Source organism: Cyprinodon variegatus, unplaced genomic scaffold (assembly GCF_000732505.1).
Source record: "Cyprinodon variegatus isolate N-32 unplaced genomic scaffold, C_variegatus-1.0 Scaffold130, whole genome shotgun sequence".
In the NCBI taxonomy this organism is placed as follows: Eukaryota; Metazoa; Chordata; class Actinopteri; order Cyprinodontiformes; family Cyprinodontidae; genus Cyprinodon; species Cyprinodon variegatus.
In genome coordinates, this window is record NW_015150583.1 from 1294021 (window position 1) to 1315987 (window position 21967).

A 21967-nucleotide genomic window follows, 5' to 3' on the forward strand; every position below is an offset into this window, starting at 1 on the left:
TATTTTTATAAAAGCATCAATGTAAACATTAATTAATTAATGGTTTAATTAAGCGCGTGCGCGGCAATAATGGCTTGTTTTCTGCGCAGTGGGATTAGCGGATTCCTCCTGGCCTGAGGGGAGCTGATCCAGGAAGACTTGTCGCCTTATTAAAGACCCGCAGATTAAGCATCAAACGGCCGCAGTCAGGCTGGGTTCTCCGGGATGACGAGCGGATGAGAGGCAGGAATGAGTTGTGACAAGTCCCGAGGTTCAGCTGGTGCGTCAACCCCGGTGAATCACCGAGGGAGGAGGAGGAGGAGGATAACGAGGGAAGAAGAGGAGACAGGGATGGAAAAGGAGGGCAGGAATGGGAGAAAAAGAGGAGGAGGAATCGGCTTGAAAAAGGCTCCGCCGTCATTCAGTCTGTCACACGGACCACACAAGTCAGCCAGAAAGTCCTGAGAGGCATTCATCATGTCTGCTTTAGATTTTTATTCCTAAAGAGGGACGAAAGGAGAACATCACCTGTTGCTTCATTTCCTTTTATTTTATTTTATTTTATTTTATTTTTTCACAGAAAGCTGAACCAACACAAGAAAAAAAAAAGATAATTTTTTTTCATCACCAAAAACTGGATAAACAGATAATGAGAGGATTTTGTGGAGGTAAGAAAAATTTTATATTATTTATAATCTATAAAAGCAAATTTGGCTTCAATTCTAGTCTTCAAAAATGTTTGACTGCATTACTGGTTGTGATTTATGGACTTTTAAATTACCCTGAAATGCAGGTGTGTTTCCAGAAAGTCTTCTAGGGGTGGCCATGTGGGGGCGGCACTGTCAATATTAGGATGCAACTTTAAAACAAAAGTTATAACATAACACTTCTAGGAATTGAATCTATCCATGTTGTAATAGCTGGCTTGAAATGTAGATAGAAGAAAGGAAAATAAACTGATTTGATAGGTTAGAGCATTATTATTCTCTTCATGCCCATATTAGTGGCTATGATTTTAAAATATGGCAACTCTGCTAAATTTTAACCTAAGCGTGTTGTAGGAATAAGATGTAAGAGAAGCCATGAAAGACAAATAATGATAATATGAAAAAAATTATGTTCAAATGAATAAATAAACAGCATATTTGCCTGTTCCTCTCTGAAGTTCTCCCTCGGTCACACCGCTTATAAGATTAAGGTAAAGCTGTATATCAGCTGCAAAAACCTAAAACTTAGCCACAAGAATGGATAAAAAGGTCTAAATTTTAAAATGATAAATTCTTTGTATGAAGCAATTTGCTGTTACTTTCATTTTTTTTAAACTGTGAGAATAAAAAGTTATTGAAAAGCTGTCACAAAAAAAAGGGGGGGTATTCCAGAAAATGTTAAAAGGGGATGACCATATTGGGGTTAACTAAATATCTTTAGGGTAGAATTCACAAATTAGAAGTAAATAGATTAATAAAACTTGTATCTAATATGTGCGCCTTAAATGTATGCTGATGAAAGAGGATAAACTGATATATAACAATATTTTAAATCAGATGCGTACAGGTGGTCCCCTCTGGTCCCCCCTCAGTGGCACCACTGCTGAATAAAAATCATAAAGAATAACAGCGATAATTAAACATTGAATAAATAAAATAAAAGTAAAATAAATCATTTTAAACAGTTATAGGTTTATTTGACGCTGAAAGCAAGAGTTAAAGAGCTGCATACGTGACGGAGGTTGGAGGGGTCAGAGCAGCCAAAGCCCCCTGTCTAGTTAACTGTCACTGATATGAGAAAGTACATGATTCTCTTTAGTCAGGGTGTGAGAGGGGACACACACACACACACACACACACACACACACACACACACACACACACACATACATACACACACACACACACACACACAAACACACACACATGCGTTTTCCTATTGGGATGGCTGCTGTTTCTTGACAAAGAAAGCAAGGAAATAACTTCAAAAGGAGGTAAAGGAACAGCAGGAGGAGAATCTGTGCGGAAATCTTGCATTAAACACTTTTTTCTTCTTTCCACCTTCTCCTTCAGTTGGTCCATCTGGGTGGCCAGATGTTGGAAACCGCTAAACAATCAGCAAATGAAATAAAACTTTAAAAGGATAATAAATAAGAAGCAGATCTTCCTCCTTTGACACTCAGAACAAATAAATACACGAGGGCAGATTGCCTTTGACATTCAGAGCGTTTATCTCTCCAGGTAAAACCATATCTGAACGGCTCCCTTTCTGCCTGTTTCTTTACACTCTCACACAGTAAAAAAAAAGAAAGGCTGGGAGGCTTGCATTAGACTCGGTGTGTTTCAGATAAAACCTTTAGTGTGTCTTGGATCAGCAAGTTCCAATCAGAGGAAACAAAGGAAGCAGGAGAGACAGAGAGAGATGTGGAAAAAAGAAGGAGGATAAACTGAACCCCTTCACATCTTCTGATTCGCTCTGGCCAATTCTTCACGGTGCATACATGTCAGGAGGGTTTGTGGAGCGACGTGGTTACATGTGTGTGTGTGTCTGTGTGTGTGAGTTACAGGGAAGAGAGGCAGATAAAAGGAGAGGGGAAACTGGCTGCAGAGGGGTTAATGCAGTGCAGATTGACAGAAGTTAGGAGCACCCAGAGGGGAGGAGAGGGGAGGCTGATATAAAATGAGTCGGTCACGCTTTGAACAGTTACACATGCTGTTTACATTTTTCCCAAATTAACATGGCCCCTCGCTTCAGAAAACCCTCCCTCCCCTCCACCTTTTCCTCCTTCTCCTCCCCCCTATTCTTCCAGACTCTAAAATATCTTTCCCTGCTTTAAAACTAAAAGGTCCCACTCATTAAACTCATTTAAATATTTCACCAATGTATACACATTTTGTTTGCATTTTCATGTTCCTGGTATTTGAATTTTCAAGGTAAAGTTCTTAACAAAAAACCGACAGAAAGAATAAAATAAATTAAATTAGAACTGCCGACGTGTAAAATTCAGATTCACAAATGAAAAATGTAGAAAGCAGCAGACAAGACATTCATTTTTTATTTTTTCCAGGAGGCTAAATGCAAAAAGTTTTTTTTTTTTTTTCCCCCTACATTATGAGTTGAAAAGAAGTTTAGATGAGATAAAATTTAAATTAAACTGCATCTCAAATGAATCCCAAAAACTGTAACCAACCTGCACAAAACAACACATAATGCGCTCTTAGCTACAATAGAAGAACTGGTACATTTTTTAAAGTTTATTTTTGTAGTGTTTTTTTTTTTCTCAGGAAAACACACCAACTGCTGTAAACCGAAGTCTAAAATTCAACCACAAGAGTTAAATACAGGAAAACAAAATTCAAATAGGTGCAAAACAACTCAGATTAATCATTGTATGATTATGTCACAGGATACATGTGTTTATGGGAGCTTGTTTCTATGGGAATTTCTTTAAATTTTTTAAACCATAAGGCAAAACGTGTAAAAGAACATAAGATTTTCTCTGGTTGATAAATGTTGCCTAATATGAGCTTGACATTTTACAGAGGAGTCCAGCGGATAGCTTTAAAATTCAGCAGCATTTCTAGACGTCAGAACGAATTCACCGAGCAGCAGATTCTTCTAGGTTTTTACTGTCCTGCTTAAGGAGCTACACCACAACCCCTAAAGTTTCACATATTTGATTCAGGCTCAAAATGGAAAACTTTACGTGAAGCAGTTCCAACTAAACTTTCTGTAGTTTTTCTGCAAGTGTTCATTGACAAAAACCAATGGAGAATAGAAAAAGTGCTTGATATTATTCAATGATTCAAATTTAGTTAATAATACTACCCTTCCTTCCACAAGAAGGTCGCTCAAAGAACACGTGCAACCAGGAGAATAGATGCTAGATCATAATTTGATTAAGTGACGCAATATAAATCAAATATATCCCTCTCATGCACTTGATATCTGATAATATTTATGTATTGATAATCTGGATATTAAAGGTTTTGCAAGAACATCAGTTGAGTAAGATGATGAAGCGGTAATATATTTTCTTTTTCTGGTTTGAGAATAAACGTGCTATACTTCCTGTGAAAATAGAGTCAGCAAAATAAAATGTGCCAGTATAAGAAAGGCAGAGAAGACAACATAAGGAAACTATTTCTGTTATAAACACATTTTGTAAAGGAATTTCTAAGAATTTAACTTGTGGCTTTTAGTTTTGGCACCCAAAAACCACAAGAAGCTACAAAATTCAAAGGAAGTCAGCGGCAGGTAGAATGCCTGGGAAGTTTTCATTTTCCTTGAATATTTTCCATTTTTGTCATGCTGCAACCACAAACTTTGGTGAAATTTATTGCCTTTTTTTGGGATCAAAACAAAGAAAACAATAGTTTTGAAGATGAAGAATAATTAAGAATTGTTTAACAAATAAAAAAGAATAGTTTGACATGCATATGTATTTAGGAACCTGAGGAAATACTTTATAGATCGACTTCCTACTCCAACTCCATGGGTCGATCCAACCCCTCGGAACTGCTCCATTTCAGCTCCGGCTGTATTTTTAAGGTTAGCATCCTGTTAGCCGCTGAAACTCTGCGTCGCTTTCTAATCTCCTGCAGCCTCCACTGTTACTCCAACAGTATTGCCCTGTGTTTAGCTCCATTCATCTTCCCATAAACTCCACCCACCTTCTATAATCCTGCTGAAGAATAGCATACCAAAGCATGATGCTGCCACCACCATGAATACAAGAGCATGGTTTGGTTAGCATCTATCATTGTACTTCTAAAATTCTACTTAAAATGTAAATAAAGTGATTATTTATAAGTGCACCTTAACTATTCAGGGCTGTTGTAGTAACAGTTATATGAGCTGTTGGGATGCAATTGGGAACCTTCTACACACAACTTTATGCATTACATTTTATTAAGGAGCATAATAGTAAAGAAAAGTTAAATAAAAATAAATTCTTCATATTTTAGATTTAATAAAAATAAAACGCATAATTAAAAACATATTTTGATAAGTGGAATTTAAAACTTTTGGAAATCCGTTCAGAGCGGAAAACATATGTGCGTGTCCAATTAGGAAGTTTTAGGTATGCATCAGAAACTGGGAATGAATGATTCTAAATGAAGAAGGAGGGGAGGAGAGTCTAAGGTCCTGAGACATGAGACGACAGTGAAACGGAGACCCAACACGGCACTAAAAGACGAAGTGATGTTCGGATAAAAAACAAAAACGATCCGCTTATAAGGTGAATAGAGAGACAGACAACAAAGCAAAAGCGGAAACAAAGCAGAGGACTTTTACGAGACTGCGAAATGGAGTTTCTGGGAATAAACATAATTTTTATAGGATCTATTTTATTGGACTGTTTTCTTTTGCTCTTTTCTTTTGGTTACTGATGTTTCTGTGAAAGTCTCCATTGTTAGGAGTTTTATGAGCAAACTCTGTCACAGAAATATCCAGGGAGAGGAAGAGAATGGGAAAGAGTGCCTATTAGTGCTTGTACGTCAATATTTAAATTTATTTTATGTGCAGTGATGCCTTGGGATAAATGGGTTTGGTGCACGGTGCACCCTCTGGGTGCACTTGTGTGTGTTGAGTTAGCAAAGGAATGCACGCTTGATTGAGGACAGGCTGCACATAAATCTGGCCTTTAACTGTACACAGACACACAACACTGACCCCAACCCCACATGTGTCTGTCCTTTTCTCCTGTCCCCTTGCATCAGCGTCCTCATGTGTCTGTTATAAGGAAAGTGGTACAGCAGACGAAAAAAAAAATAGACTTCATGAAAATGATCTATAAAAAGATCCTTTAGGAAAACTAGCATATTGTCTAAGTTTGGCTCTGATGAGTGGTTCCCAGAGGCTGACAGAGCCTCCAGCTGCCACGTTAGCTGCATGACAATAATTATGTAAATCAGGACAGATTGGAAAACTTTCTACAAAAAAGGCACAAGATTTGTTTTCTTTTCTTTTGTGTGCACTGAAATTTTTAGTGAACGCATGTGTGGTAAAATATGCCAAACTCTTTAATTAGATAATAGTCTAAGTTAAACATTTCTACTATAAATGACAGCATAAAAATTTTGAATACATTTTTAGGTTTCTCTTTATTAGCATTTTTTCCTCTCAAACTTTGGCTGCTCTTCAGTCGTTTTCAGTTAAGTAATTCTCAGTCTAACCTGAGGATTTTCAGAGCAATGTCTTGGTTTGTTTGTTAAGGCACTTAACTCTGACCTATGATTCATGCAGGCATGAAAAAGTCAGACTCCTTGCAGGCTAAATATGAGGTAAACGTGGGATGACTCAGGCAGTTTGCACGGTACGTACATTAGTTAAAGATGACTGCTAACAGTGGGGGGGAAACACCACGTATTTCCCTCATTTCTAGCACTCAACAAGTTAAATTGATTTATTTAGCAGCACATCCACTCAAATATGAAGGGCTGGAACATGTTTTCAAAAATATTCAGTGCAATTGAATGTACGTGTTTTCAACAAATCATGTTCTAATTGTCTATAACTTAAGGTAAACTAGACAGCTGTAGTTTGGAAACCTAACATATGATTCAGCTGCTTTAGATAGATCTGACTATCTAAAGTTTATTTTTCTAAAGATCTGACTAAGATGATCATCCACAGGAAAGTTATTGTTTTGATTTATTTTACTGCAGTTTTACCTCCTATTGTTTTTGTTTACCCTCCTTATCCAGATCTATTTAGTCTAGTTGTTATGTAGGCTATGAGCTACCGTTCTTCCATTCATCTTTACCTTTGCTTCTTCATCTCATCATTCAGCCACACTACAGTCAGTATGCATAGTTCATGTTGTAGCTCTTATTTTTCTAGAAAAAGGTTGATCTTTTAAGTTTATGGTGGTTTTCTAAATATGATGACCAAAGAAACGGCTTCAGAATCTTAAATGTTGCCATTGCTAAAAATAAAAAAAAAACTTTGGTCAGTGATTTCCAACTTAAAAGATATAAACAAAATGCACACATAGAAGGATAATACTACAGAGCTGTAAAGGCTTTTAGTGTGAGTGAATAGAAAGGACTGCATTCTTGATCTGCACAGTGGGAGCAATATTTTATAATCTGACAACGTTTCAGTCTAACTTGGATCTTTGTTGGATCAAATGTTAAAACAGGAAAAAAGGGGATTTGTATCGACTTTATTTCCATATATCTTTGTTATAACTGCTATAATTTGTCTTTTATCATAGTTTTGGCTTTTGACCTCATTTTCTGTTCCCATTTCTTTAATTCAAAAGAGGTTTCACAGTAAAAACTGTGATTTTTCAACAAGTAGTTTTGTCTAACATTAGGCTGATGTGACCACAGTCCCAGCCTTCAAAACACTACTGCACTTAATCTTATTTCCATTCTTAAATCCTCTTACTTATTGGTATATATTTGGCGTTGACTTTTCTGTAACGTGCACCATTAATATTTTTTAAAGTTGTACAGCTTAATTTGTGTCTCCATTGTGTCCTCATATTTTCTACAATAATAATCAAACAACAACAGCTTCTCTTTTCTTTTCTTCACTGAATCATTCGTTGCCTCTTGCTCCTCAGTAGTGACTTTAGTGAATCTGTCTAGAAGTAGACTGATTAGATGCTCCAATTTGGATGTAGAAGAAACCTCAGAATAAATTAAACTACTATATTCATTGGTTAAACAATGACAATTCTACTTTTTCTGTAGTATGAGTTTATTTAAATTACTTATTTATTTGGTTCTATTAGAGACTGAAAATGAAATAACACATCTTTCTCAAAAATGAATTCTTGTTTGTCTGCTTCCTTAAGGAAATCATATGTTTCTGATGGGTCTGAAATTTAAAGTGTTTTTTACTTTTTTGGTAATATGATTTCAATCTTTCATGAGAGCACTTTATGGAGTCTTAGATTCCCTCTGTTGATTCTGAGTGGGTGGCTTTACTCTTTTTTTTTCATAATTCAGTTGAATGTGAACTTTGCAGAATGAGCTTCTTACACATAAAAAAGACAAATATTTCTTTCACTCTCAGACATTAAGTCAGAAAATGTTTCCTGTCCTAGGTCAGTTAGGGTTACCGATTTTGGCTGAACACCAGAATAATCTCAGAGAGATTTTTTTTTTATTGTTGTCTTTGTTCAGAAGTTGAAAAAATGCCTACAGAACAGCTGTAGGAGGAATTTTTGAAAATACCCTCTCCGCTTAGAAAAAAAAAATGCACATGTCCAACCCTGCACCTGCTCCTGAGATGGAACCCCTATTAAACACTTGTGAGAGCATGCACAAGCCCCTTTCTCCTCGTGCACACTATGTTTTTTAAAGTTGCTCTTTGCATCGCTCATACAAGCTTACTTTCCAAAAGAAGATTTGCAATTTTTCCACCATGTCAGAAAGTGAAAATAGAGAAGAGCACATAGGACGGCCAAAAGTAAACATATCACCTGAATAATTGACAATTAGGAGGACCACTTATTTTGATGATCCACACGGAAAACGAACATCCTTCACTATACCTTTAAGCTTTACTCACAAATCTACAGACTAGGTCAGGGCTTTGTAACACTCAACTCCTAAACATTAACTTTGTTGTGCTTCAAATATTTTCTTAATTTTCTTAAGATCTTTTATTAAGAATAGAAGAATAAAAAATCCCTTTATTGTACCACAATGGGAAAAATTGGGGATATATACATTTCTCCATGTTTGTTCCTTATACTGCCATCTGCTTTGTCAATTTCACCAGTCCTTCCTGCGGGGAAATAATCCCACAACATAATGCAGCCACCACTGTATGTTAAGCTGGCATGGGTTTTTCAGGGGCTCACAAGCTTCATCCTATTTCCTCAAAATAAAACAATGACTAATACGCTTATGTTTCAAGAAATCCGTTTTTTTTTATCATACAAGTTCCTCCAAATCAAATACGCCCAGTGTTGATCATTGAGTGTATTTGATAACTGTAATCTTTTTTTTTTTTTTTTTGTTGCTTTATGTTGCCTTCAGCCTGTTTCTCTTTAGATATAAAAAATGGGAACTTTTATTTTGATCTCTGGTTGATAAGAGCTCTTTGTGACAAAGACATGTTCATCTTTTGGACGCTGTCTCCTTAGTTGATCATATGTGGCTCGCAGGATTAGTTCTACACATGATTAATCTGGGACTGCTACCGTCAAATTTGTTCAAGGAAAGTACAGACGTTCCACAAAACCTTTCGATCTGATTCGGCAAGGTGACACCTAGTGCCCGCCTAACAGATTTGTTTAGAGCCATGGTTACAAATGTAAAAGAAGCAGATACCATGAGAAACCACAACAATTTACACATTTACACATTTGCTGTTCTCTCGAAGATAAAATACTGGATTCGGTTAAAACAGATGTGATAGCAGCAGCTACGCCTACGTCCTCCTGTGCTGCCATGTTTATTTTGGTTTGCTCTTGATTACATCACAGCTGAACGACTGCCTTAAAACCATAATACTGCAAATCGATTGGCCGACCCGTTTTGGGTTGGAGTCCAGCAATTTAAGCTTGAGCTGTACAAGATGGTTTCTCATGTGTTTTTGTGTACTCACAGATACTGCAGAGATTCAGTCTGCAGGCAAGGTTATGTCTCCTTATGATAGCCGGACATTTCCATGGTGTTTCTACCTCTGTGGTTGTTTAAACAGATAAAGCTCAGCGGTTTTCCTCCTGATTATGTAGCTGGTTTGGTTTGATGTAATCAAACAAAGATGCCATATGTCAGAGATGCTGCTTTAAAATACATCCACAGGTTTGGCTTGATTTAATCTGAATGTTGAGAATTAACCTTTCAAAGGCTTACAAAGTAAATACATCACTATCTGCACTTTTCCAAGTTATTTCAAAACATGTAAGAAAAACTTGTGATCCCAAACACTGTAATAAAATACACATTTAAAATAAATATTTTATATTCTTGGCAGAAAGATTAAAATACAAATAATATGGGTAATCCTATTAGACTTCAACTTCAAGGCGGGGTATGATTTAATGTCAGATATTGATAAAATATTTTGTGTGCCTTTTTAATGTTTAAATATCAGGTTTCTTTAAGTAACTAATGTTACCTGTTTTCTTTTTTTGTTTTTCCGGCTGCAGTTTCTCTGCAGCAGTAGAAATCAAAGCATGTTGCAAATTTAGGTCTGGAAAACACAGCTTGGGCTCGTTTACGGTTAAATCCAGTCTTCAAATTTTTACCCAGATCATGACAATCTACTTTAGCTTTCCTAATCAGTCTCACATGGGAAACAATAAACATGAATTTCGGCCCTGATTAACAACATCTTCTGTGCACGTACGTTATGTTTTCTCTCTGTTTGCGAGCTCTTTCAAGTGGTAAGAGTGATGGAGGGCAACCTTTTTTGGCAGCCACTTTTTCCTGGAGCAGATCGGTTACATTTACTTGCACAATTTTTTCCCACCGTACCAAATTCTCTTTAAGTACTTGTTTGAAACCTCAAATGTCGGTGCATGTTGTGAAAGACGACATACCAGCGCTCTCCTCATGGCAGTGGTACGACACCCACAAACACCGATGAGCTGGTTTACCATAACACTGTCTGGGGTGTAAAATATCCTGACCTAAGAGGGACCTTTTTGCCCCTAAACTTTCCCTTGTGCCAAACTCTTCAACTCTGAACTCCGACCCTGTGTTGATGTTTAATTTAAACCTATTCAGGGGCTCAGAAGCCGTGCATGTTCAGCATTTTGTTCTGTTCTGCAGATGGCAGCCAGACTCCAGAGTGCCACATCTGACATTGCACCAGAGAACAGACCAAAGATAAAAATATGATGTGCCGTGAATAACAGTGCTCCCATGTGTGCGGCTCTGATATATGTGTGTATGCACTGTAGATTGCCCAGATGCAGGTCATGGTCAGCAAATGGAGGGCACCCTGGTGTTGCTGTAATGTAATCCTTCCACGGAGAAGGTTCTGGTTTCATCCTTGCCCTGCGGATTGTGCTTCCACAGCCAGGTACACGCGGTCGGCCTCGAACCCCCAGGGCTAGCCTTGAAGTCGGCCTGTATGCCGACTGTACTGTAGTTACTCAATCTAATATTATGTAATAACAACACGGCTTGGAGTCTAAATTATCTCAGTTTACTCATACAAAAGGGGGTTGTTTTCAGCTGCAGCAGCAGAGGTTTCCTTCATACATGTCAAAGCTCAATCAAAACAACAAGAGCCTTTCACGTCTGGCAATCATCTCCTGAGCATGTGGCTGCAGACAAAAGGAGCCGCTAGAATCAGTTTGGGTTGATTTTTACCAGGAAGTTTAGCCCTTTCTCTCCCCAGGACTCATTTTCTTTGCTACCTGTTTATGCTTTTCTTTAATGCAGCCCACTTACCTTCAGGGCTGTTTACTGTTATTCCCTGCCTGAATTTGGGGGGTTAATGGAGGAAGGCTGGCAGAACCATGAGCTCCAAATGTGCAGCTGAAAGATGCGCATTGCATCTGACAGGTGATGAGGCTTTTTCAGTTGGGGTGAACGGAGGCTCTGCTGGCAGGGGCCGCCCTGGCTGACTGATTTCGAGGTGTGTGTCTTTGTGGGAACATGTGGGAGCTGCTTTGCTAAACCTCAGTAATTTAGATAATAGTCTGGAGGAGTTTTTTTTTCCTTTTCTAATGCTGTCGACAGCTGAAGGTTAGCAGGTAGTGGAAGCGTTGGAGGCTATATTACATATGTGGCTCTAGACGAGTAGTTAGGGAGTTGTTTGTTCAGGTTTTCTCCATGTCAGCGCAGTGACGGGCGTTTCTAATCCTGTTTTAATTTAAAAACTGCCAACTTCCCAATCTGTCATTCAATCTGCCAGTAAAGCTCATTTCACAAATAGGTTTTGAATTGAGGTCAACCTGCTGGGTGAGTTGAGTTATCCTGGGAAGTATGTATTGTTGCTGTGACATTGCTTCGTCTTCATTATCCCAATTTGTAACAAGTGGATTTATGCTTTCAATTTGTCCTCTTTATAATTACTTCCCATGCTCTGTTTCTAGCATATTGAATACTTCTTGACTTTGGTCAACATTGCAGGCTTTATTTTGTTGTATTAGTATGTCATGTGAAAGAAAAACACAAAGGAGTTTTTTTATTATTATGGGATTTCTACATTTTTTAACACATTTTTTTTTTTTACAAATAGCATCTCAAAGGTGTGTCTTTCATTATTATTCAGCCCAATTTAATCTGTTACCCCTTAAGGAAATCAAGTGTAAAACTATATGAAAACAGTCTCCAAAAGCATCAAAATCTCTCACAGTTAAAGTTCTCTTTTTAATCAATTTAGAACAGCTGCATACCTATCAAGACAATGCTATCCACCTAAACTAACAATCCTGCACAAAGAGCATCAACCAGAAGCATCAGGTTGGGACTCTGTTGCATGTGATCTGAGTGAGTGTGAATTATTTTATAAAGAAGCAAACTGCAAAACATGTTGGTACAAACATTATGCTGTGGCATGCTTATGGACCCTTAAGCATCTTCTTCAGCGTTCAGAGTTAATGAGGAGATGAATGGAGGAAGTAATCCTTTAACAGTTGTAGAGTTTCACCTTCTAGCAGGACACCAACCCTGGACACAGTAAATAAGCTATGATTAAATGGTTTGTATAAAGGGCTGTACATTTTTGTCCGTTGAGTAGTATAGCATACATAAGAACAGTGAGTTTCTGCCCAACCCTGTTTGGGAGTTGGTACCGATACGGCAAATGTAAAAGGCTGAGTCAGAGGGGAAAATGCGTTGGCCGTTTAAGGACATTTCTTCATTCAGCGTGCCCGACAGCGTGTTTAAGCCGAATGTTTTGAAAGATGTCAGAGATATTTCACTCTAGGTCTCTCGTTCTTCTTGTGGGGTCCACCATAGAGGATGAAAGAAAGAAACGCGAAGGAGCGGGAGAGCTAATCAGGGTTAATTGACTGCTGTTTTCTCTTTTTCTAACCGGAGGCAGAAAGGAGATGGTGGAGAAACTGGAGAGGGGGAGAGAGGAAGGCTTAAGTACACTGTGACTAATTTAGATGGAGAAAGGGAATGAATTGGTGGGGCAACAGGAGGGCTGACTGAGGTGTGTCTGAGCTGGATGGAGGTGATATTGTGCAATGCACTTTTCACACCTAGTGAACAGCAGCACGTTTCACAAGTATGAATCATGACTTTCTGTCTGGGTAACGAGAGGATGAAAGGGAGCGCCGAGAGGATGTAAAAGGATGTCAGAGCACAGGGAGAGGAAGAAAGTTCTGAGTTTGGAAAAATTTAACGGAGAGAAAAGTGAAAGCATCCGACGAGTGCAGCAAAAAGGAGAGGCAGACGTACATGAAGCCCCTCACTTTTTCAAAATGAACCTTTCAGCTCCAATTTTCTCAGTTAGAGATTTGGGCTATGAAAGGTTTCCGGTGTTACCCACCCCCCCACCCTCCCCCCTTTTCGTCTTTTCCTCAAACACACACAACAACACTGTATACATTGTCAGCAGTGAAAATTGAATTCACATACATGGTGTTTGCTACAAACACTCACATTGTAACATACATCTACACAAACAGGCTAAAACCTAAACAAGAAGGCTGCAGCAAAGGCACCGCTGATGCAAACACCATGATGTTTGGAATGGTAAAAAAAAGCCAGATGTCTTTGTTTTTGGGGGGATTTTGTGTAGAATGAACTGTGAACATACGTGTGAACATGTGTGTGAACTCGTAACATAGCAGCCATTTGTCCAACTGTCTAAAGCTGTTAAGCAAGGCTTAATTTAAAGCCAGAGTAAACCTTTAACAGCCAATGTTTTCTGAAATGAGATTGGAAATGGCAAACGCTTTATAGGTGGGGTGAGGTAACGAGGGAACAAAGAACTAAATCAGAGTATTTCTTTTTTTGTTATTCCAGCAAATAGGCTGGTTATTTTCATCCATTTGGTCATTAAAATTATTACAAAGCTCAGCTTCCAGAATAAATAATCAAAGAACATCTGAGAAAATAATAGCTGAAATAAAATTCTGCATCTTTGGTTTTATAACCAACAGCTCTGCTGTGCGTGCTAACATTTGGACATGCACGTCATTATAGAAACATCTCTAATTGCCCCAGTTTTAATCAATCTTTAATCTTTTCCCTCTACAGTCTGTCAGCTGCTCACAGTGCTGCTGGCTGCTAACGTGGCAGCGGCTATGGATCCTTCCCACATCCTGGCCAGTGAGAGAAGCTCGATCGAAAGCACATATGAGCTGACCAAATACCTGGAGTACCAGCTCAAAGAAATCAAAGATGTATACGTGAGTAATACTTCCCAGTTCTTTCCATTCGCTGACATACAACATTAGTACTAAGCTCACTTTTCATAAAACTTGGAGTTTAACTTTATTACATTTAGCCGGACTGAAACTCAAACTTACTAGCAGTCGAAAACGATTAAAATAAGCTGGACTTAAGTAATGTATAAAAATACACTCTTGAAGGTGGATCAGAAACTTTTAATAATGATGTCAAACCATGACAAAAACATCTTACCTAAACACACACACACACACACACACACACACACACACACACACACACACACATATGTACATACTGACTCCTAGGGTGCACGTGACCCTCAACCCTTTTCTTTTATTTTAGCCTTAGTTTTACTTTTATTGAGAGTAGGTTTAGAAATGTATGGTAAAACCTATACTAGATTTTCCTTATGTGTAGGGGTTAGGGTAGGAGTTAGGGATGGGTTAGTGCTACTTTTTTCTTTGCAATTTATCAAAGATTTCGCAAATTCCTGCCGCAACCTACCATGCACCCTGCGTGTCAATAATTGACGAGAGTAACCCAATTGTGCCACTTAATGACACGACAGGTGCTTGACTGAGCGTCAATATTTGACGAGCTGGGAGTAAGAATGAGTTGGAAGCTCTGATTTTAGGTGTAAACTCCCGCTAAGACTTACTGTCTGGTATCAGTGTCACTGTCTGGTAGCAATGACCTCACATCGGATGGAGACCCTCAAAGGGTTGGTTGTTAACCATCTTTTTCCTGTAGTGAGGTCTTCATTTTATCCACTGCAGTTTGCCTAACAGCCTGGCATCAGGGTCAATGATGCCATCATCTGTCCTGCATCAAGCTCTGACCCACCTGGAGAAGACTGGAAGTACCTTGAGGATCGTGTTCTTTGAATTGTTCAGTGTTTTCAATACTATGGAGCTTCTAAGGGACAAGCAGGAATGGTTAGGAATGGACCACCATCTGCCCCAGTGGATACCGGATTACCTCACTGGCCGCCCGCAGTATGTGTAGAATCAGGGCTGTATATTTGACAGGTCGGTTTGCAACATGGGGGCCTTACAGGGAACAGTGCTGACACCGTTCCTGTTTACCCTCTACTCTGCAGACTTTTTCATCAATCCACCAGTTTGCATCTTCAGAAATTCTCAGATAGCTCTGCCATAATCAGCTTAACATATAGTTCAAACAGTGGATACAGAACTTTGTGGACTGGTGCCAGCAGAACCATCATCTGCTCAACAAAGGGAAAACATAGGAGCTGGTGGATTTCTGCTGACGTGGATCTACCACATGGTGAACATTCTGGGAGTTGATGTTGAGATTGTGGACTCTGTCTTGGTATTTACCTTAACAACAAACTGGACTGAAGTAACATTGCTCAGGCTCTTTATAGGAATAAACCTCTACCTGCAAAGTAGAATGAGTTTCTTTTTTTGTATTTACATATACATGTTCCTGCACAGTCTTCGACTAACTATTCACTCACTTGGGACACAAAAAAGTCCTCAGTGGGTATACAAAAAGGTCTATCCTTTTGAATGTATTTTTTATTTTTATCAATTATAAATCCTCTTCTCTTTATGGAGTATTCAAGACAAGATTTTTTTCAGATAGAGAATTCTATAATTTTACCTGTACTTTACTTATGGACAGCTTTTCTTTGTTTCTTTTTTTACTTCCAACTTTAAGAATATTTTCTCACAGCTGTTGAAATGTTGTTCTGTTTATACTCCAAGGGTCTAAAGGTTGGCATGTTTTAAAACAGGTGTAAAGGTTTTCGTATAGTCAGAGCAGATCTTTAAAGAAGGTGCAAAGTTATTTGGATTTGCAATTCAGCAGACAAAAAAAACATTTTTGCATGGGTGCCTTCATCAATATGCAGATCATATTCTGATGTCCAAAATGCGCAGTCATGGGTGGAGGATATGTAAATGTAAATATTTACCACATGCAAAGTGATCTGAAAGTCAACACAGGCCACAGTTTTAAAAATGCCTTTTTTATTACTTTTAAAATTCAGATGCAAATTGACTCGCAAAAATATTTGTGGACGTTGTGGCCTGAAAAGAGGTAATGGTTCAAAGAGAGATGATTGAGAGGGATTCTGTGGCCATGTAAACATATTCGGAATGTCGGTCATCGGACAAAGATAACCTTCCATGTTTTATATTTTTTTTACATTTAACTTTAACCTCAGTTATTTTCATCATTATACTTATATTTTGCTCTCAGCCCCTTTAAGTTCACTATAAATATTATTTAGCATTACCATCACTACATTTTTTATAATCATCTTTATTTCCTCCATCTTCAAGGCTTTAAATCATGTTTTTTTATGTAAATTTTCAAACTGCCTGTACAACACGCAATCTGTTCATTTTAATTGGTGGAACCAAACCAGTTTCGTCGTCTTAACATTTGCGCAGCAATCTTTGCAGATTACCAACAACACACCCATTCATTACACGGGAGAAAGAAAAAAAACTGCACAAGCAATTTAACGGCTCTTAATTGGAATATTTCAAGATTGGCCCAAAGGCTGAGATATGGGAATGTGTCAGCAGAACTCAGTTAATCCAAATCGGGCAGATTTCTTTAATGAAACACTGTGGTTACCCCAACCATTTTTAAACTTTGTATGGGGAGAAAACAAGGTTGTACTGTAGAGTCACCGTCACTCATCACTGTTCTTAAGCTGCTGTTCAGATGTTTTTTGTGTATATAATAAGCATTGTTCACATGCGTTCTCAGGAAAATGACTCAATTGATCACCTTTGATTTAACTGTTGAATTAAGCGACGTAAACAAAGTGTGTTAAATGTTCTATCAATGTCTTTTTTGCTTGATCACAAATGCACTTAATGTTTCATTGAACCTGCTAAGGAAAATATTTTGTAATAGAATGTTTCTTAAACATCTATTTCTCTCTTTTTTTTTCTCTCCAGCTGACATATCTGGGCCCACCGTTCAATGAGAAAGACTTCTCCCCTCCTCGACCCAACAGTACTGCTCTAGCTTTACCGAGTGCTGCCACCCGACTAGAGCTGTGGCATGGCTTAGAGAATCAAGCCCGTCTTGCACAGAACCAGAGGGCCTACTCTATCCTGCTGACTGCTGTCAGGGAGCTGGCCCGCTCCACTCTCTGCCCCTCCCTCAAAACATCCCTCTTGCACTTTTGCACAGGTCTGGATGGACTGCTGGGCTCAATTTCTGCACTGATGAACTCCCTCGGTTATTCGTCTTCCCCACAAGGTACAGCTGGTGAGCTCCACTATGCACAGAGGGGGGCAGGGGGCAACCATCCAGCTCCTCTTATGAGCCAGAGCCTGTACAGATCCAGAGCTGGATCAAGAACAGAACCCAGTCAGCGTGGCAGCCAGAGAAGAAGTCGAATAAAGACTATCAGAGGAGAGAGGGAAGGAGGCGAGCTGATGGATAGAAGAAGAGGGCGAGCAGGGAAAAGAGCGGAGTCAGCCGTGGCTTCAGGGCGTAGCAGTGGACTGAGGGAGAAGGGAAGAGGAGAAAGAGTGAGAAGAGAGGACAGGCAAGAGCAAGTAGAAATAGTAGAGGAGCTAAACAGAGAGATGAAAAGCTTAGGGACAAGGAGAAGGTTGTTGAGTATAGAAGACATTGAAGATAAGAGATACGGGGAGCCTAAAATCAGAGTTGAAGTGTCTTATCAGGATGCAGATGAAACCAGAGACCATCAACATACAAACAGCAATCAATACAGCTTCAGTCTGAATTCAGATTACAGAGACACCCTCAGAGAAGATGGATTTTTATTAGAAACCAACAGAAAATTTGTCATGAAGGAGGAAAACACCGCAGATATGGATTCAACCTCCTCTTCCTCCTTTAATCAGCACCACAGGCGTCCTCGCTCTCTTCTCTACCCCACCCTCCCACCTCCACTCTCTACTCTCTCCCTTCTGTACCAGATTGGAGTAGGTGAGGAGCACACCCTTCTACCCCAGCCTGTCCCGTTGTCTTTACAGAGGGGCACCTCCCTTCTCTCCCCTCCATTAAGTCCACTGCTCTCTTCTTCCACCTCCACCTCCTCATCGCTCCTACCGGTGCGGCCAACAATGAATGATTTTGCAAGGAAGGTGGAGGGATTTTGGATCCTGCGAGAATTGCAGAGCTGGTTGTGGAGATCAGCCAAGGACTTTAACCGTCTCAAGAAGAGACTAAGAGGTTGAGACATTTAGAGGAGACTGGACAAGGAGACAAAGACTCGTAAAAGTACAGCAAGGCGGAAATTTTTTTTTTTTACAAAGTCTGAGAGGAGGTCAACTGAGATATCTGAGCACATTACCACAACTATACTGAACCCTTCCATTCATCCCATACTGGAAACAGTGGATAAAAGACTGTTTTTGGCTGGTCACCAGTCCTGCTACTGGAACATAAAGCACACAAAGCCATGACAAGACTGTTCTGACCGCACATAGGAGGTCATTGAGATAAACTCACTGAGGCTGAGTCTGAGTTACTGGACTTCACAGCTCATAGATCAACAGGAAAACCGCTGTAGGTGGTTAGGCTCGAACAACACAGACTCAGCCCGGCCGGGTGAGCGGCAGCAAGACAGACAGTGCAGCCATTGAACATTAACTGATTCAGTGACCTCACATGTGTGAATCAGCAAAAGTTCATTTTCTCTAAAGGAAGAAGGAAAAAAATATGAAAGGGCAAAAGAAAAGAGAGAAGGAAAATGCCCAAAAGGATGTTCGAGGCAGAGAGAAGACATGAGTCAGGGAGTGATCACTTGTACTAACCAACAGAGGGGTATTGCTGAGTAATTACTGAGCAAAATGTCATTTACTGTAACCCTACAAGAGTTACACATATAATCCAAGCAGAGCGGTAAAATCCATTTTTCTGCTGGTTTAGGTTTGGGTTCTACAATGTAGACCTCAATCTTCACAGATATCACCACTTTTAATCATCTCTAGATTTTCTGAGCCTGAAAATCTACATGTATTTAATGCATCTCTGCAGTGTCTGCGCTTTATGTTCTAAAAAAGTCTAGACGTTTTCCCCATAATGACATATATACTATCAATGCAACATAGAAACTGTGTTTTATTGGCCCAAGAAGCCAGAGCCTAGACCTCAGAATGATAGCTCACCAGTGGTAAGATGTAAAACCAGTGAATATTTATGTTCACTAACCGAGCTCACTACTACTATCAATACATGCTAAAAACCTGTCTGTGGTGAATATCAAGAGCCTAGTGCAGACCAGGTGTATTTTGTTAAAATTACATCATTTTTTTAATAATAAAAAAACACTTCTCCCAAATAACAAATATAGACATTGTCAATGGAAGTATTTCTTTGCAACAATTTATTAACGTAACATAAACTTTGCGTTTCAGATCTGAAATATAGCAAGGAAATCAAGTCTATAGTCATTCTGAAAGATAATAGTTTGTATCATACTAACGGTTCTGTAATACATTTCTGGTAAAACAACCCTGTTTCTTTACTCATAGCCTTTCAGAGATTTTGTTTTTTATTTAACAGACACTGGGATGGATTTGAGATCATGTAATTAAGGTTTGCCCTTCTTATTACATAAGAAAATTGACATTATCTTTTTTCCAAGGCTACAGTACATTATTCTGCACATATTTATTTAAAAACTGTAGCACCAAATCTTTTATATCAGATCACGTTTATGCACATGAGAAAGTAAAAAAGTGGATAATTCAGTAACTCTTGGACAGCTTCTGTGTACATTAGCTTAACCAATTAGAAATGTAATGCTGAGTTTTAGAACATGTCCAGGACATGAGGATAGACAACCTAAGGCATCGATTCCATTGTTGTAGAGGATTGTAATTTCCTCACAGTCACCTCGACAAACCGTACTGATGCATGTCTGTGGAGCTAGCGAGGGCTACCAGTTACAAATAGTACTGGTAAAATCTCCAGATGACCTAAAAAAAGATAAATCTTTATTTATTTGTATTTTTATCTGATGTCAAAGCCTGGATTTACCATATTCCTGTACCTTAGATGCTGTTGGCACAGGTCCGATAGAGAAAAGCTCTGCAGACTAACTTCAGTTTCTTACTATCTACAACTCCTTTTATATGACTTAGACTAACTTTATTGTCATTTTGTTTAGTCCAATTTCATTTATACAGCTTTCCAACAGTGAACGTGCAGCAGCTTAGCAGTGAAATGAACATTTCCATTCATAAAGTTGAGAAGTGATCAAATGTAAACAGTGTAGGAGAGAAATGGCGCAAAGAGGCATTGATGTGGAAGTTCAGAGCAGTGCAAAAATAAAATATATATGGTGAAAAAATGCAGTAGAAGATTTGTGACTTGATTTAGAGTTTTTTCAACAGTTCAGCAGTCTGATGGCAGTGGGGAAAGAGCTGTTACAGAACCTGCCGATCCTGCATGGAACGGAGGCTCAGCATATGTTTATTTGATTTTGATTGCAAGGGAGTCAACTTCTTAAAGGAAAAGTCCAGCTTTAAGAGGGAAATCCAGTTGTTGTTTTTTTTTTCTCCATGAAATCCAGTTGGGATTTTTAGTCTTCAATTCTGATTTCTGAGTGCAAGTCGAATGCAAGCAGCTTAGCTTAGTTTAACTGTAAACAGGCCAATATTAAACAGAGACATGGGATATATTTTAACCTTCCAACTATGGTAAATAAACTTGTAGTGCTCCTTAGCTTGTGCCATCATCTTTTCAAAAAATGTATTAACCTTTCTGTTTCCCTTTATAGCTGTTAACCTGTTAGCCAACCCCAAATTCAATTTTGCATAGGCCTACAGTTACAGAGGGAAATGATGAATGCACAGGAAAGCTCCAGCTTTGCTCTAAAACCCCAAACTGTTAATGTATAATTTCTTTGTGTACAAATGTAGAAAATAAGGTGATGACTTTTTAAGGTCGGTGCAGTGAATGAATCACACTAATATTACTAATAAAACCTGCCTTAAATTACCTATTTATATTTGTAATGGCCTATAAGTTCAAAAGGAATTGCATTTGATCAATTTTGCCCTGAAGCACCTTCAGGTTTACACAGCTAAAGTATTTAAACCATATGCTGGAAAGAAAACTCTGAAGCAATTCGGTGAACTCAGTGCCTTGGGTCTGCATTAAGCCTTTGGTTTGGATCTCTTAAGACACATGTTTGTGCCTGGTGTTTTGACAGCACGTTCAAGACATGTTCAACACTCTACTATTTGCTTTTCAAAATCTTGAAGTAGTGCTGGAAGTTGCTTTCACATTCCTTAACTTTAACCACTCTGAGCTTTCCCTCCAAGCAAGTTAAAACATTTTGTTTTCAGAATAAATTTGTCGTCATGTGTTTGAAATGTGTGCTGTCATGGCCAAAGGTTATGGATCACATTGCCATTATTTATTAAGCAGAAATGTTTATTTATTTGTCCCTGTGTGATAATACTGTATTGTAACTTGAGAGAGAATAAATACTACGTTTCCTACACAGCGTGGTGTCATTGGTCAGTTGGGATGGAGTTATGAGAGAACTGGACTCTGAGGTCTGGGCGTTTTCTGAAATACATGCTTGCATCCCATTTGTGGTTAAAAAAAGCAAGGGTGGAGGTTTTATTTGCCGGTCCTTGTGAAAATTTATGACCTTTTTCCTTTCAACTCTCCTGTTTTGTCTCCCAGTTGCATCATCCCACCTCCCATTTTACTATCCTTTCTTGTACTCT

The 21967-nt window shown here is 38.8% G+C and overlaps 1 protein-coding gene across 1 annotated transcript; it reads left to right on the forward strand.

The window, feature by feature from the left end:
• The first annotated feature begins 560 nt into the window (after positions 1–560).
• On the forward strand, positions 561–21725 carry clcf1 (cardiotrophin-like cytokine factor 1). The gene is made up of 3 exons (XM_015376170.1): positions 561–647; positions 14106–14257; positions 17201–21725. The coding sequence occupies exons 1-3, from the start codon at positions 629–631 to the stop codon at positions 18455–18457; spliced, it is 1428 nt and encodes a 475-aa protein (XP_015231656.1). The 5' UTR covers positions 561–628; the 3' UTR covers positions 18458–21725.
• Positions 21726–21967: the final 242 nt, after the last annotated feature.